This window comes from Apus apus, chromosome 6 (assembly GCF_020740795.1).
Source record: "Apus apus isolate bApuApu2 chromosome 6, bApuApu2.pri.cur, whole genome shotgun sequence".
NCBI classification, from domain to species: domain Eukaryota; kingdom Metazoa; phylum Chordata; class Aves; order Apodiformes; family Apodidae; genus Apus; species Apus apus.
The window spans coordinates 29,770,348-29,786,787 of record NC_067287.1 but is presented as its reverse complement, the minus strand read 5'-3'; the positions used below and the strand labels follow the sequence as shown (position 1 = coordinate 29,786,787).

The following is a 16,440-nucleotide window of genomic DNA, read 5'->3' as shown; positions in this document are numbered from 1 at the left end:
GAAATCAAAAGCTTTGATGAAAAGAGTACGAATTGAGCTAAAATCCTTAAAAATTTAGTAAGAGTAGTTTCAAAACTTCATCCCCTTGTCACTTAAAACTAATACTGAAGCATCCAGAGTAATTTCTAAGCAAGACAGCAGAGAAGAAATAGCTGACACCACATGAATTATTTGGTAGAGTTTGGCAAGAAGTGCTAAGGAGGAAAAAAAGTTCATTTAGCAGATATTTTCTGAGTTAAGAGCATTCCAAACAACTTTCTGGAAACAGAGAATTGGTTCAAGTCTAGTTGAGGACTGTTACAAGTGTCAGAACAGTCAAACTATTAAAATAGCTAAGTATGCTATCCAATTTACTAATTTAGTCTTCCAAAATATCTTTTTTTTCCTTGCTGTTTTTAAACCCACTTTCGTATTTGAATCATCACTACAACCAAAACCATACCACATTCTTAGACACGATCTATTAAACTCATGAGTCTAGAAGCCTGAAATTGACATCCAAGGAGTTTTTGTTTTACAAACCTGTTTGCATTCTTTGACATACTGGATAAACTGCATTAATGAGGAATGGATTGAATGCTTTTAGTCCCTTTTATAAAAATATTAATTTATTTTTTGAGATAGTGAAAAGCAGCTGAAAAAGTTCAGTTTCTTTCTTTCCCTCAGCAAGCTTTCCTCAAAAACAAACTGAAAACCTTTACAGCAGCTGGTGAAAGAAACAAGAAAGCCACTTAGGTTCCCTTTTGGAGATGTGGAATAAGGAATGAGGCAATCCCCATTCTTCATTAACCACACTGACAAACCCAGATAGCTAAAATAATCTATGACCTATATGAAATAATTCAGTCTGCCCAAGCATTCATGTTGAAGCAAACAGAAAAAGTTGACAGAGTCACAGTCACTGAAAAAAAACATAATTATGGAGTGTGATGTTCATTTACCTAATCAGACGTAACCACAAAGAAGCTAACAGTTTCAGAGATGCAGAGAAAAATACTCCACTCCAGTAGGCAATGCCTGTCCCAAAAAGAAACAGAATCAGGGACACAAGAGGGAACCATGCATCCTGACTAGTCAGCACAGCAGCATCCACCTCTGGTAGCGACAGTGATTCCCAGATCACTCTGAACCAGTGACACCTGCCAGAAACATGAAAGCAGAATTACTTATCCCTTCCGATTGTCATTACCACAAGATACATACCAGCTATACCTCCTACTACAGCCTTTCAAACAGAATCAGTCAGGTGTTCACAGTGATTACAGATAAAATAATATCCCTCCCCAGCAACAGTTCTGAAACCTCTATTTTGGAAACTGCTGTAGATAAATAAATCAGTTGTGCAAACTCACCCCTGCAGAAACACAATGATGCTTATAAGAGGTTCTACTTTGTAGGGTCTAGCTGTCCTCACTAGCTCAAGGGAAAATTCTGAACACTGGCCTAGAATTCAGAACAGAAATCATCTATAGTTATTACTTCATCATGAACTCTAACAAAGAAGTTTCACAATAAAAAGTAAATTTGGACAAAGGTTTGAAAGTTTACTTTAAAACAAGATAACTATGCCTTTTAACAGTACTGTAAGTCAGCATACTTCATCAAAGCCCTTATTAGCAGGATCAGTCATACTCAGGTAAGATGACACAAGAGCTTCTAGACATATCACAGAATTTGTTACGAACACCACCTGAATTGAAAGAAAAATGCATTTTGTCTGAAGACACATCTAGAAGTTAGCCTGCAAATCTCCAAGCGAGAAAGTGTTTTGGCATACTAACAATATATTTTGAACTTTTACATGTATTTTTAAGTAAATTTATGTTGATTCTAAAATATTGTGCAACAGCATAAAATAGTAAGGGAATATTCTGCTATGTCATAAGCTTGGAGAACTACCAATGAAGAAAAACTGAAACTAAAGACCAGGCTCAAGTTCTTGCACAAGTTCAGCGATACTTAGCTTAAAAAATTCACAACTAGCTGGTCTTTCACCAGTACACTTGACAAGTAATTTATTTTAAAAACACTTGGACAGAAAAAACCCTGTTTTTCCTAGAAAGCTACCTGTTGATATCAATGTGCTCAATTGTCCTCCATAAGTAAGAAGAATGTTAGAAACAACATAGACTGGAAGAGTGCCAGCATGGAACCTTATTATCTGAAAGACAAGGATATAAGGAAACTTTAAATTTCTACATATAAAAATATATTTTAAATAAATACACACAAATAAAATCATGAAGCCAGCATGACAATGTGATTGGAAAAATCTTTCTTAAAATATTCAAATAGTTTCTTATTTTGATGCCTAAGTACTTGATAACCACCATTAGCAATTAAGGTTATATTTGGAAAAGACTTTGCTTTCTCACAACTGGCCAACCAAACATGTTTTGATAAATGACCATATCATAAACAAATGTTTTTTTCCAGTCAAGAGAAATATGAACAGAACACAGCAGCATGTGAATGGTGTTTCAGTAAAATAAACTGAGACACTAAGAGCAGAACACTTTCCAAGCAAAGCCTACATGTAGTTACTTATGCTTCAGGCAAAGAATTTCCAGAAGCAATATAATGTATGCGTTAACTGGCTGCTGTCCCAAGTCATGAAGGGATATCTGATTAATATACTAAGAGCACAGAAACTCTTCTACAATGAAAAATCTTTGATATAAATGCATATATTCAAATAGAGATACTCAATAGAAATATTCTAGCACTACACTTAAGTCCTTTTTAATTAATTATGTTTTAGAATAAAAAAGCTACAGATGGCTAGTCTATTTTTACTGATACCAGTGTCAAAATGTATTCCTCATTGATAACCAACAAAATTTTATTGAAAAGAAGCATATGGATCTACTCAGACTTCTTTTGCCCCTAACTTTTAGCTGATGCCAATGTATTCTAAAGTTTTAACACTACTGACTCATCAGGCAAGAAAGTGAAAGTGACCTATAGTGTCATCCCTTTACAGATATTCAGGTAACAACAAAGCCAAATGTTCAATATTTACAACAGCTCTTTAGACCTGGAGGGCTTTTTGACTTCTCTGACATCTGAGGCTTCACATTTATACGGACAGGATGCCTTGCAAAGTAACAAGGTTTTCAATGATCATTGAAGAGTGTTTCTCTTGGCATCAACAAGGAATGTGAAGTGTCACAGTAGGGAAGGGAGGAAGGGAAAACTTCTGTAGATGCTACTGACATAAAAACAATCTAATATTAGAAGATTTTCTTACTTGCCCAAGAATCTGTAGAAGTGATGTCTTCAGAATTACCTTGATAAAAACACAAGTATTTTATCATTTCATACAGCAGAAAGCAGACGTACAAAATACTTTTATTTTTAAGAAGCCAAGTTAAAAACTACAATACAGCAATCTCATCACTAAAATGTACAACAGATTACTACTGACTTTTTAAAAAGAAATGCTTTCAAGTTTTTCTTAGGAATGAGAGTCCAATTTTCACTTTTACTCCAGCTGTTGCAAAATACTTGTAACATGCACTACATTTACAAAAATGCCAAATAGACCACTTTTAGATTTGCTTAGTATTCATTTTTATTATTTAGCTACATGTTTTAAAAAACTAAATTATGAAAAATTATACAACAATGCAAACTAGTTGTAGAATAAATTTCTATTACTCACTTCATACTGACAGTCTGAGGAAGAGTAAATATTTAACTCTGGAGTCCTGTTGTTGTTTTGAGGCTGAGCAATATGCAGTTTTGCAGGAATTTCAGTAAAAGATGGAACTCTGAAACAGCAACTTAATCATTACTTGGTGTCCTTATAATTAAAAAAAAGCAAACATTCCTTAATCTTCATCAAGTGCATGTAAAGCAGAACTAGTACACCAAGTGTTAACACAAGGCATGAGTGAAATAATACAATTAACTTGTTTGTCCTTTCACAAAGAACTACACAACATTCTCAATGCACTGTCCTTTGAACTACCAAGGGGCACAGTACTAATGAAAACAGCACTAGTGCAGACACTGCCTCACAGACATGTAAATACACTGATCGATAAAAATGGCACGGACAGATTTTCAATTCAGTTTCTTGCAAGTATTACACTGTTAGAAAAATATGGGGGGAAAAATAGGGAAGTATCATTAAGATCCTTAAAATAAACTAGGAAGAAAGACAGTTTTCCAATTATCTAAAATAAAGTCAGGTTGTTCACTGTGATTTGTGAGTGACATATATTTCAAGCCATATAAATTTGATTTCATCAGGATTATCCTGCTGAAGCAACTTAGGGCTGTTGTGTTACTCAAATCCTGTGCTGTAGGAAGAAGCCAGCATCCAGAGCAGCCTCTGTTCCCCACTCATGAGGGACTCAAAGATTATACTGAGCATTTCAGACCAACAAATCTACTTCCTTTTTTGAGAAATTAGTGAGAACTATTACACAAGCAATTAGTAGAAATTCTTTTTCTGATAAAAATTCAAAACAACTTTATCAACAAGGACAGAAAGATAAATGAGGAAAAGATGCAGATGCAAAACACTTAAGACCGGAAAAGCTGTTTTATATCAGAAATATTACCACAACAGGATGTAAATATTCTTCAAACATACCAAGAACTAAGTTATAATTGTTAAAGTCCTTACTTTGCTACAATTATTGAGTCTTCATGTGACCAGGGTATATGAAGTCTGTAAACACTAGGTTTTCTTTCTGAAACAAAAGAGAATTAAAAAATATAAACTTAATTGAGGAGGATGTGACAACCATCTCCAAAAACTAAAACGCAGGTAAAACAAGGCTGGCATCCAGATCAGTATGCAGGGTCACTCTGCTGCAGCTACATTGCAATTGGACCTTACAATGCAGATCAGTGCAGTTAACATCCAACACAATTTTTGAGCTCATACTGTTACAGAACAAACAGTGAGACACGAACATTTAAAGGCAGGATAGTTATGAGAAAACTTCTGGTTTTCAGTACAAAGCTGTAACCTCAAGCTAATAAATACATCCCCCTTTTTTTTTTAAAAAAAAAAAAAGTACTTTAGCATCCCATTCTGTTTAAGCTAATGTAGCTCAGCATTTAAATTTGAGTCCCATAATTACCAAATAAAAACACAGCCAAATGTTCTATTCATGAGAAACACTCTAAACATAATGCAGAATTCTGCATTCAGTTCAACTTCCCTTCACTGGGAAGTGAGAAAAACAGACATGAGTACTAATTCCACATTGTCTTTGAACTATTCTTTTTAATAAAAACTGGAAAGTGAGACATTTGAGCAGACTACAACAGTACCATCAAAATCCCTTTCCGTGACACAACTTCTGTTTCCATCATCTATGTTTTATAAATTTATACTTCAGAAGACTTATAGTTACCTTTGAGTGATGGGCAGTGGCTCTCTATATAAATTTTGAAAGCTTGATATATCTAGAACATTAAAAGAAAAAAGAAATCACATTCTCCAAACAGTGGATATATTGGCTTAAAAAAATTCAGTAGCATTCTTACTTGGTTGAAGTGCTGGAGCTGTACTTTGTAAAGTAAGCCAGTTGAATTTAACAGAATTTTGCTTGAAGAAAGCCCTGTAAAGGATGCATTATCTTCACATATTAGAGAAAATTATTTGAGAACTTACTACTTTTTTCTTTTTCAAGGAGACTGATATGCTTCTATATGTGCTACTCAAAAACCCCGTATTTTTTTAACTCATTACTATCTACAGTAGTATTAACTTCAGTAAAACTAACTCCCAAAAACCTCCCTGACCATTGCAATTATTAGGCAAATTTATTATCCAAATGTTAGTAATATTAGTTTTCTGTTTTTTTTCCAGAAATAACACATCATACTTACCAAATGAAAAAAGATGTGTTACAGGAAGCTGCACTGTTCTCAAGTCCTCTTTGAAGAATTCACAGTCCAAAGTATACTGCAATTCAGGATATTAAATACAGATCTAAACCCAGCACAAAATTAGTGTCTTTGCACTTGCCAAATTCTACTCAGAGACTTAGGCAGAGTACAGGACATCAACACTGAAAAGCCACCTCTCTACACTCCACTGATAGGGATTGACAGATAAGTTTCTTCCTGTACACAGCAGTACAAGTTTGGGAAGCTTCAGTTGACTTTCCAGGCCACTCTGGCTCTCACCCATTTGCAACAGTCTTCAAAAGGCTATTCAAATAGCTGGGAATGACTCGGGTACATGTGTTTTGGGGGACAAGGGGGGGGTGTTGCAAAGGAGAGTGACTTGTCCAAACTCCAGATACAATTTCCTAAGCAAAAAGAACCTTTGTTTTTTCTCCTGAAGTTTAATCCTGCAAAAAAAAAAGTATCCAGCAGGTATGAGTTGCACCATCTCTAAGAAGTATTTATTTCACTTGAAAATTATATTCCATATCCGACTGTAAATCCAGCACCTCTTTACTTTTTTAAAAAAGCTTTCAAGATTTATCACTGGACTGCAACTTAGCAGGTCTTCTACCTTTGCATATCCAGAATGTTGTATACTACTAATTTAACTGCAAGTTGTCTCTGTCACAGCTATCTGAAGATACACTCAGGGATTAGCATCACTGTCACTTCAGCTCTGAATAATTTCTTGGATCATGGATTATTATACCATAGATGCAGAGACTGTATTTGTGCTGCAGAAAGGAATGTCAGATCTACTTTGACTTTAAATTCAAGTTCAATTTCAGGACTACCTAGAAAGGCCTACCAGACTCAGAGAGGTAATAAGCAAAGTTTGCTTAGATTCACTGCCAGTGTTCCTCTCACCGGGATCCTGAGAAGCCTGGATGCAAAGATACCCAACTCATCTTTGAGATTCAGAACTAGGAAACTCTGCACAACTCAGTTTACCACCTTATTTGTGGTCTCATAGCTTGCAGAGGTATCTGTACTGTGCTCTCTAGAACTCACATGGTGTCTTCAGTTACCTACAGCATTCTCCAATACCCTGGATAAGAGAACTGATAAAAATTCAGGAATGCAAACAGAATATTAAGAAAAACAAGAACAACATTAGAATGTCCCACAAGAACTCTTCAGAACTCGTTTGAGAACTGTTGCTTTTTATGCTTCAAGTAGTATTCGTGCTTTGCGTTTGATATTTTATCAGATGAAAATGTTTCTGAGCTTACAGAAGTTAAAGTTACCTTCAAATCACAGTGAAGTATAGGTATGTGGTTTCTCACAGTAACTTGGCTTAGCATGTATTTAATTCACATATTTCCATCATAGCGTCTGAAAGTTATTATCATACTAAGCAAGCGATTTCGGCATTTCTTTTTTTCTTTTACCTTATTGCCAGCTGCAGGTGGTACCTGAATGACCACATGGGACAAAGAAGGATAGTCCTGAAGTTTCAGGATTACAACCTAAAAGAAAAAAAACACCACCAAAAAATAAAGAAAGAAAAGGAAAAGCTATTGCTGAACATACCCCTTAGCTTGCCCCTTGCCAGTTCCCAGATGTCAGTCTCTTGTACCCCTTCCTCTGGAATACAACTCATGTTCTAACGCTGTGAATAGAACAGATCCTTCTCCCATGACATGCAGCTACCCCACCAACCACCTCTCCCTCCTACAAGCCATGTACAATACTTACCTTGGTGGTTGGCAGTAACTCAGCTCTCCAGGATAAATCAGTAGCTTTCAGGCTGTAAAAAGTCATTCACATTAAAGGATGAGTATATTCATTATGCAGGCACTATGTTACGACAGTGGATTAACATACCAGCTTCTCTGCCTCTCAATGAAGTCACATGATTTTAAGTTGAGAACAAGTTTGAGTCTACTGCAGTTAGCTACCGTAGTAACTCATCAAGCTATAATAATTTCAGAGACGTCAATATTTTTTTGCAAAACCAAATTAAGCAAAGCTCTGTCAGACAAAAAACATCCAGCAGTTATTAGCCATGCAACTTCCAACACATAATGAATACTTTTAATAAGCTAAAACCACACTGGTATTGAATTAACACAGAGTTTTATTAGCATCTTTTGAAGATCAAAGGAGCCAATTTTCTATGGGAAGATTTAAACATACCATGTAAACCAAAAGTTTTGTTAGTTGCTGCAGAGCTTGCAGTAGTTCTAAAATGGTGTGTATTTGTATTAACACACTGAACTGCAGCACATTCAGTCATTTAAAGTAATTTTTTTAACTACTAGGATGCTTCTGTTTCTCTAAATAGCATTGCATGACCTCAGGACACAGTCCACAACAAACCCATGACTATTAGATGAGGTTTTAGGTAGCAGTCTTGAACTAGGCTAATCTGTACTTGATGCTGATCAAAGGTTACACAAAGGAACAACACTCAACTTCTCCCTTGATCAAGAAAAAGTACTTGTGACATCCGGCTTTGCACATGTCAGATAAGCCAGTGTTTTAAATCCATTTTGTAACAATTGTAATGACCTGATCCAAATAATCACCACATTTCTAAATATTTTTCATGTGACAATAGCAATTTTGGAACAAGAAGAAATGCTTCAATCCACTCTTCTGAAGGCTCTGAGTGACATTTGATGTCTTCTGTCTTAGGAATCTAAAGACATGCTACAAACCACACAATTTAGGAATCCAGCACAGCATGTAGTGTCCACAAGAGAGCAACAGGAGCAACTTTTCACTGCTACACAGGTAGAACTAATATAGCCTAAAGAAAAAGTTCACCTATTTTATTCTGCATTCATGCATTTTGAGAAAACCTAATCTTTCCCTTTTTCTTGGTGATACAGAAAGCATGAATTTCACAGTAAGAATTTTACTTCTCTTCCCCATGTCTTCCTTCCTAAGGAGGAGGAGATTTTATATGCTTTAAATTCAAATGTAGTCTGACAAGACCCATTTGAACAAAGATCAGAAACTGTTTATACTCACCACACTGATGAATTACTGTTCATACAGCCATAAATCCAGCTACTTGTATCCTGTAAAGTTGATACCATAAAATAGTACATTACCTATGTGTGACTGTATTTATAAACATGTTTTAAACAACAATTCTTTACTCCAAACAATGCAGGAGTTAATACCAATAATCTTCTCCAAAAATTTTATATGCTAACTGTTCCAGTTTACCAGATGTCAGAACTGTTCTAAAAATCCTCTGATAGTAGAACCCTCAATGCAATTAACATACTAACAAAGAGGATCAAACTTTCATCTTCATCTCTCTCTTTTCTACTATGTGTGTCTGCAGCAGCTGTCGCTACAGTGACCAAAACTGTCACCAGGATGTCAAATCCTTAAGTGTAAAATCAAAGATGATGATAAAAATAGTCTCTCTCACATTTTCTCAATTATTTATATGGAAAGATACCCACAACCTTTTTTTCCTTATTTCTCAATGAAGTCAGGCTTCTGTGTTAACAGCAAGTGATATCCATCATTAAAAGTCTGATATCATAACCTCAGAATTATAATTAGAAGGATGGAAAGATGAAGCAGAAGAGTGGAAGGTGGGGATTTCTAGGAACCATTTTAAATAACTTCCATTTGCCACCGTTTCTAGTTATAAATCAATACATTGTCTAAAAACATATACAAGGCTAAGCCAAAAAGCTTTCATCATTCCTCTTAAAATACCTGCCTTACATTAGATGTAAAATACAATTTCATCAGAGTTTAATCTTTTCTAGCTAAAAGATATGTCTCAAGGTACTATCCTAAGAAGTGAAGGAATACTTTAGATTTTTCATGTTCTACTGATTCCCTCCTCAAAAATGTAAGTGTTCTGAAGCAATAACACCATGATGCAAGTATCTTGGATGCTGTTCTGTACCTCCTCCTCCTCAAGCAGTACCAGTCCTGCCTTAAAGATATTATAACAATGGCAAGAGTTACTCTATTGAAGCACAACTCAAATAACAAAAAATCTTTATATATTAAAGGTGCTACTGGGAAGGACAATTAGAAAAGCACCAAGAATATGCACTCTTTTTTCACATAGATGGTATGAACCTGTCCTTTGGCAAGGCAACGAGTGGCAGCAGGGAGAGACAGGATGAAATGGGAAAGCATCTCAATTTTCTTGCTACTCATCTAAAATACATAATTGTGACAATATTTATCCATCTCCAGTTTGCCAAAAGATTACATTTTATTCCTTTCAAAAATATTGTAAAAAATATTTCAAAAACTTTTTGGCTGAATTTACATGTCTTGAGCTAAAAATATAAAACGTGCATTATCACCTCTCCTCTCAAAAGAGGAGACAAATGAGAAGCTGCTGTTCCCTCATCCGGCTTGTATTCACTTCCACTGCATAGTGGAAGACCTCTGTAGCCTTTCAGGCTCACTGAAATTTTATTAAGGGAAAGCAAACCAATAAATAGCTGTCCCAAATTAGAAGTACGGCTGAATCCTGGCAGCACTAAAAATAACTTCACTTGAAGCCATCAACACACACCTGCACTAAATTAAAGAAAGCAATCTGGGGCTAACCATAAGAGAGCCAAAAATAAGACATTAGAGGTTCAGGTGGCATGGAAAGTTTCAGACCTTGAACAATAAGCGTAACTTGCTGAAATAAGAAGTACATAGACTCATCCAATGGTTAAGGTTGGAAGGGACCTTAAAGATCATCAGGGTCCAACCTCTGCTATGAGTAGGGACACCTCAGACTAGACCAGGCTGCATAAAGCCTCATCCAACCTGGCCTTAAAGACCTTCAGGGAGAGGGCTTCCAAAACCTCCCTAGGCAGCCTATTCCAGCACCTTACTACCCTCAAGGTGAAGAATTTCTTCCTGATGTCTAACCTAAATCTCCCCTCTTTCAGTTTAAAACCATTACCCCATGTCCTATCACTGCCCTCTCAGGTGAAAAGCCCCTCCCCAGCCTTCCTGTAGGCCCCTTCAGGTACTGGAACATGCTATAAGGTCTCCTAACATGATGTTTAGGCTGTGAATGTAAATGCATGTCAGTATTTTCAACAAGTGTTCATTCAACTGTCTTAAAACTGCAGCAAATCTGAATGAAAAGAACAGAGCTTTATAAACAAACTGCAGATACTAAACAAGTTTTTTCTTACCAACATATTGCTTTCACAGTAAACATGACTGTACGATTTCCTGTGGCTTGCAAGAGGAAAAGCGAAATATTTTCCATCAGAATCCTGAAAAGGGAAAAAAAACCAAAACCTGACATTAGTTACAAAATAAACATAAAAACACAACGAGGAAAAAATGTTACTTACATTGTAAACTGAGTAAGTCCATTTTGAGGCTTTGACTGTAATCCACATGAAAGCTCCTAAAAATAAATATGTTTTTATATGCCACACTGCAGGAACTACTATCCTTATCTCCAAAATCTAATATTTTACCTATTGTCAAAGTCTTATTTCTTATCCGTAAATAGCCGTAAACTTGTTAAGCTTTTATCTACACTCAAGATTGCTACTGCTTAAAATGACATGCAATAGTTATCATCAGTTCCACTGGAAACACCAAAACCCTAGGATCAAATTACTTCCTACAAAACTGTAAAATAAAAACCCCATGGATCTTGAAAACAAAGCTCTCAGGCAACAAATAAAAAATTGCATTATACTAATGTAACTACAAGGTGACTGATTAAAGCTGAGGCAGCATTAGAAACAGCCCCAATCTTCTGTCAGGATTTTAAGAAAACTAATACAGAAACTTGTGTAGAAGGACAAAGTTTTCTAGGGAAAAATAATATGACAGAATAATTAAGAGATCAGAGATACAAACAGTGCAAATTGTCATGCAAGAAGGATAATATCTTTCATCTCTGTAACTAGATTAAGAACTTCATCACAGGAAGTTCTCTAAGTCTCAAGAGGTCACCAGAAACAGGAAGATGCAAACATGAAATCCAATGGAAACATAACCATCCCTATTGCTAAAAAACAACCCAAAAAACTCCAACCAACCAACAATCAGTTCCACAACCCCTCTGAGCACCTGTTCAAGTGTTTGACCACCCTCTCAGTGAACTACTGTTTCCTAGTATCTAACTGGAATTTCTTTTGTTGAACTGGACTCTAGTGCCTATTGTGTTATCACTCTGTACCTCTAAGAAAAGTCTAGCTTCACCTTCTCTCCAGTTCTTCATTAGGTAGTTGAAGACAGCAATAGGGTCCACCTTAGTACATACTTTATGGTGAAAGAGCCCAGTTCACTCAGTCTCTCCATCCCATGTCCTGTGCCCCAGGTGTTGACCATCTTGGTGGACCCCTGCTTCAAAGTCACTTCAGTATCTGTCAATGTCCAAATGCCATCTTATACAAGGGTGTCCAAAAGTGGACATCAAAGCTCAAGCTACCTTCGTATTTCTACAATAGCTTATTGCCCACTTGGGCAAAGCTAGGAACACAGCTGTACTCAGCAAGAGGTCTGTTTAGTTCCCAAGACTCCATGACGTCAAAATGTCTCACCTTTAACTGTGCATTCTTAGCAGTTACAAGGAAACCATTAGAGTGCAGTCCATTCTACCCTGCCATGTCATTAAAAAAGGGAAGTCACTGATAAAGCAGGTGTGAATATTCTGGATTTCCATGAGTAACACAAGACTAATAAAATGCCTCCACAACACCCATACTATCCCTCCTGTAAGCATGGGATGTAAGCACAGATTAGGCTACTTTTGACACCTAGCTATTCACAGTTTCCAAGATTGTTTACTGGAAAGATTGGTGAAAATACAACTTCTGTTCATCCCCTAGCATGCAAGCCATGTAAAAATGAAAGATTTTTGCTACTGCCCCTTTTAATCTATTTAGTGATGAAACTACATAAAAACTGGTAGTTTGGGCCTATAACCCATATATGATTTTAGCAATACCTGAAGAAGGACAAAAATATATCCCAGAAGTTTGTGAGAGTATCAAGTATAAACCAGGAAGGATCATGGAATCCTGTTCAAAAGAAAACTGCTGCACACCTGTGAGTTCTGTAAAAGCTTCAGGATTTTCCTCAAATATCTTTGCAGGGTGTCTCACAAAGTGGTGATTCAATACAGACATTCTCTTCTTTGGATCCTCAGTTATCTAAAAAACAGAACACAATCAAATTTTATTTTACCAGTTTGTGTCATTCACAATCATCACATGATCATAGCTAGCAATATAGTTTTGAGGATGACAAGCAGAAGAGATTTTTACAAGACATGGTACACCAATTCTATTCTAAATTCAATAATCTGAACAAATAAAGTGCCATCAATACTCAACCACTGCAATACAGAAAGCCTACACATGTTCTAAAGTATAGCTGAAATGTTTACTTTTATATCTTTGCCTACTCTTTACACAAGGAAACCATTCTGTCAAATTTTCTTCACAGATGCATGTGCATTCTTCCCGAAATAGCGTGCTTATGCCAGAGTTTAGGAAAAGTTCTCACATTTATATTTACTAGTCTGAGTTCACAAAACAGAGCTTACTACATCTTATCTTAATATTTCAAGCATTCCAACAGCTGGAGAGCTACACTGGGATTCACTTCTTTGGGGGTAGTTTTTTTTTTGTTTTCCTTTTTCAAAATCAAATTTCCATTACTAATTCTTCAGCTTTTTGAAACTGTGGCTATTACAGACTTCTGAAGAGTTGTATTCTCCAGCACAGTTCCAGTGAACCCCAGAATAATTGTATTCCCTTTCTGTCTCTCTAAGTCACATATTAAAGTGAAACTAGGTAAGACTGCCCCAAACAGCCTCAAGAAGAACACTTAGAAGCCTTCCTCTTTTATGTCTGGCATTCTGCTCTGATTTATTTTCAACCTCTTTGACCTTAATTCCAATTCATGTTTATAACTGCATAACATTTCAGAAATAGAACAGAGTACAATGGGAGATTCCTCCAACAGTTTTAAGATGCAGGATATTTACTTAGAAAAGCAATAAAGTAACAGGTGTGCTAGCATTTTACTTGCCTTCTATTTTTTTTAAGTGCTATTTGCAAAGGAACATCACAAATACACACTGGCCTCTATCCCAATGGCACAGGAGAAAGTTCAAGAAGCACTATGGCCGAGTTAAACTACCACAGCTTTTCATCCTTTATACACTAATGGCTCAAACACACACAGAGGTCACATTCAAAGCTCCACTGCTTGCAAAGTTTGTTAACCCCCAGCAAGGTCAACTAAACCTGCTGCATTATGGAAAAATGTTCAGCCCACACCCCAGCTATAAAGCATCAAGCAGTCAATAATAAAAACTGAACTAACACCTAATTATTTTTGACACATTGGTCAAACAACAGAAAGCCGCAAGAGTTTTCACTGACTGGTATAAAATGTCAACAATTTTCTCAGCATGACTTATAATAATAATAAAAACATATTTTCTATATCATAGGGTGGTATTTGTCCTGATGAAGCATTCTGTGATGGAGGAAGAAAGTGAGATGGGGAAATATAAAGAAGATCATATATACAAACCTGCCTTGTGTTTTCATCTATGAGATCAAAAAGAACTCTAATTGTGGCCAAAATCAATTCTTTGCACCTAGAAGACAGAGTAAGTAAAATGAAATCTAGAAAGGAAATATCCAGGGGAAGAAAAGTGGTCAGAAGAGACATAATAATATTATGCTGAAGTTAAATTATTGTATGTGTTAACAGTAGAGAACAGAGGCATGGATAGTCAGCCAATTAACCTCTGTTGCATTAGCTTACCACACTATGGAGAGATGGTCTGTTGAGGCCCAAACTCTAGGCACAGCCGAGCTCTGTTTGGGAAAGAAAAAAATTCAAGACTTTGTTAGTATTTAAGACTTGAAAATTCTAAGCAAGCCCTTCCCCTCCTTATTTAAATATAATGGCACAATTATTAAAAAGGATAGTTTCAAGGACTAGGGTATAACAGAATGACTTCTTCAGTCAAAAAAGCTTCAAGTGCTGAAGCTGATCTATGTTAGATATCAGAGACCAGTGGTCAAAGGGCAAATAATGTTATCGAGGAAACTTACCAAAAATTTCTTCAATGGTTGCTTCTATGACTAAACTTACTATTTTAGTAAGTGATTCTGGCACACGAGAATAGAAGCATGCCAATGAAAGCTGCTGATGAAAAATTAAGGGCACCCTCAACAGAAAGGAGCATAAGAACACCCTGGAGAAAGAACTGGACACTGAAGCTATTCATTTGTGTAAGTGTGTTGCATGTACCACATGTATTGCATCTTTAGGTCTAACACCTCCCATAAATGGAGCTCATCACTCAGTTGCATAACTTGATTCAAGTAAACTATGAACTGTTAATGCATTACAATCAGGAACACAACAACACAAGGCCCAAAAAAAGACAAAAAACCCATAACCCACAAATAAAACAAAATAAAAAAGGGAAAGACTTAGTACCACTACACATGAAATCTCATGCAAAATTATGGTCACCAACACATGAGAAATGAAATGTAGAGCAGATGCAAATGGTTACTGGCACAATGGAAATGCAGTTGATCTCCTTAGCCTAGCAGAACCTGTGCTGAGATTACTTACAGACAACTTTCTGTGCAATGGACAGGGAGGTAAACACCAAGGAAATGACAACTATTTCATATAACATTTCAAGTTGATGTCAGAACAAATGCATGTAAAAGCTGACTGGCACAATAAATGGAGCTTGGAAATTCCAGACTTTCTCCCTACTGAGGAGTGCTTTCCAGCTTCTTCCACGTAGGGAAGAAGTTGAAGGCAAGGGGATGGAATGACAAACCTAACTATTTTATGATGTCTCTTAATTTTGGAAGGAGACAGATGTCTGCAAATGCAGAAGACTGGACTTCATGATCCAGTACATCCTTTCTATTCCCAAGTTCTTTAAAAAGCAATAAATACAAAAATATGACTCCAAGACAGAGGTCTCTTTTTACAATCAAACCAGCAGTCTGCTTCTGTGCTGCACATCTGTCAGTCTCGATACACACATCTCTCTAGCAAAAACACAGGAAGATAAAGCCCGAGTTCTGGAACTGAAAAGGTGCAAGACCATGGTGAGAAGAACCAGTACCAAGTAGTAGATTATTCAAATCAACCCCAACACAGCCTCTTCCAGTGCACGCTCATTTACACTACATCAGCTATTTATGTTTTTATAGCTGTACACTACTTTGTTTTTTACATGTAGTATTTTCATATATAGTTATGCTATGCTGCACATACAGACTATCATTACGACACCGATGCATGCATTACATAAATAGCTATCTAACATAGCTCCATGCAATACCAAAAAAATAGTTTGCTTTTTTACCACAACAGATAAGGCACTGTCATGTTGACTCAATCTTGGTAGAAAAGTCAGTCCTGAACGAACTTGGTAATCTCTGAATCCTCCCGCCACAGAAAGGGTAGTTAAATTTCTTAAATCTTGGGCCTTTAGAATCCAATGATTGTTTACAGCTGTATAAAAATCTATAAAATATATTAAAATCAATCACAATGTCCCCGTAA

The 16,440-nt window shown here is 36.3% G+C and overlaps 1 protein-coding gene across 1 annotated transcript in view; it reads right to left on the bottom strand.

The window, feature by feature from the left end:
- Positions 1-16,440, bottom strand: part of PGAP1 (post-GPI attachment to proteins inositol deacylase 1) — a 38,407-nt gene that overhangs the window by 13,388 nt on the left and 8,579 nt on the right. Inside the window, exons 5-22 of the mRNA XM_051623117.1 lie at positions 16,241-16,401; positions 14,662-14,714; positions 14,425-14,491; positions 12,926-13,031; positions 11,214-11,269; positions 11,049-11,132; positions 8,896-8,945; positions 7,615-7,666; positions 7,308-7,385; positions 5,854-5,929; positions 5,509-5,582; positions 5,376-5,427; positions 4,637-4,703; positions 3,665-3,773; positions 3,251-3,289; positions 2,068-2,161; positions 1,353-1,443; positions 942-1,139 (exon numbers count right to left, since the gene is read on the bottom strand). Coding sequence (XP_051479077.1) covers positions 942-1,139; positions 1,353-1,443; positions 2,068-2,161; positions 3,251-3,289; positions 3,665-3,773; positions 4,637-4,703; positions 5,376-5,427; positions 5,509-5,582; positions 5,854-5,929; positions 7,308-7,385; positions 7,615-7,666; positions 8,896-8,945; positions 11,049-11,132; positions 11,214-11,269; positions 12,926-13,031; positions 14,425-14,491; positions 14,662-14,714; positions 16,241-16,401 — 1,507 coding nt within the window. The remainder of the gene's footprint in view (positions 1-941; positions 1,140-1,352; positions 1,444-2,067; positions 2,162-3,250; positions 3,290-3,664; positions 3,774-4,636; positions 4,704-5,375; positions 5,428-5,508; positions 5,583-5,853; positions 5,930-7,307; positions 7,386-7,614; positions 7,667-8,895; positions 8,946-11,048; positions 11,133-11,213; positions 11,270-12,925; positions 13,032-14,424; positions 14,492-14,661; positions 14,715-16,240; positions 16,402-16,440) is intronic.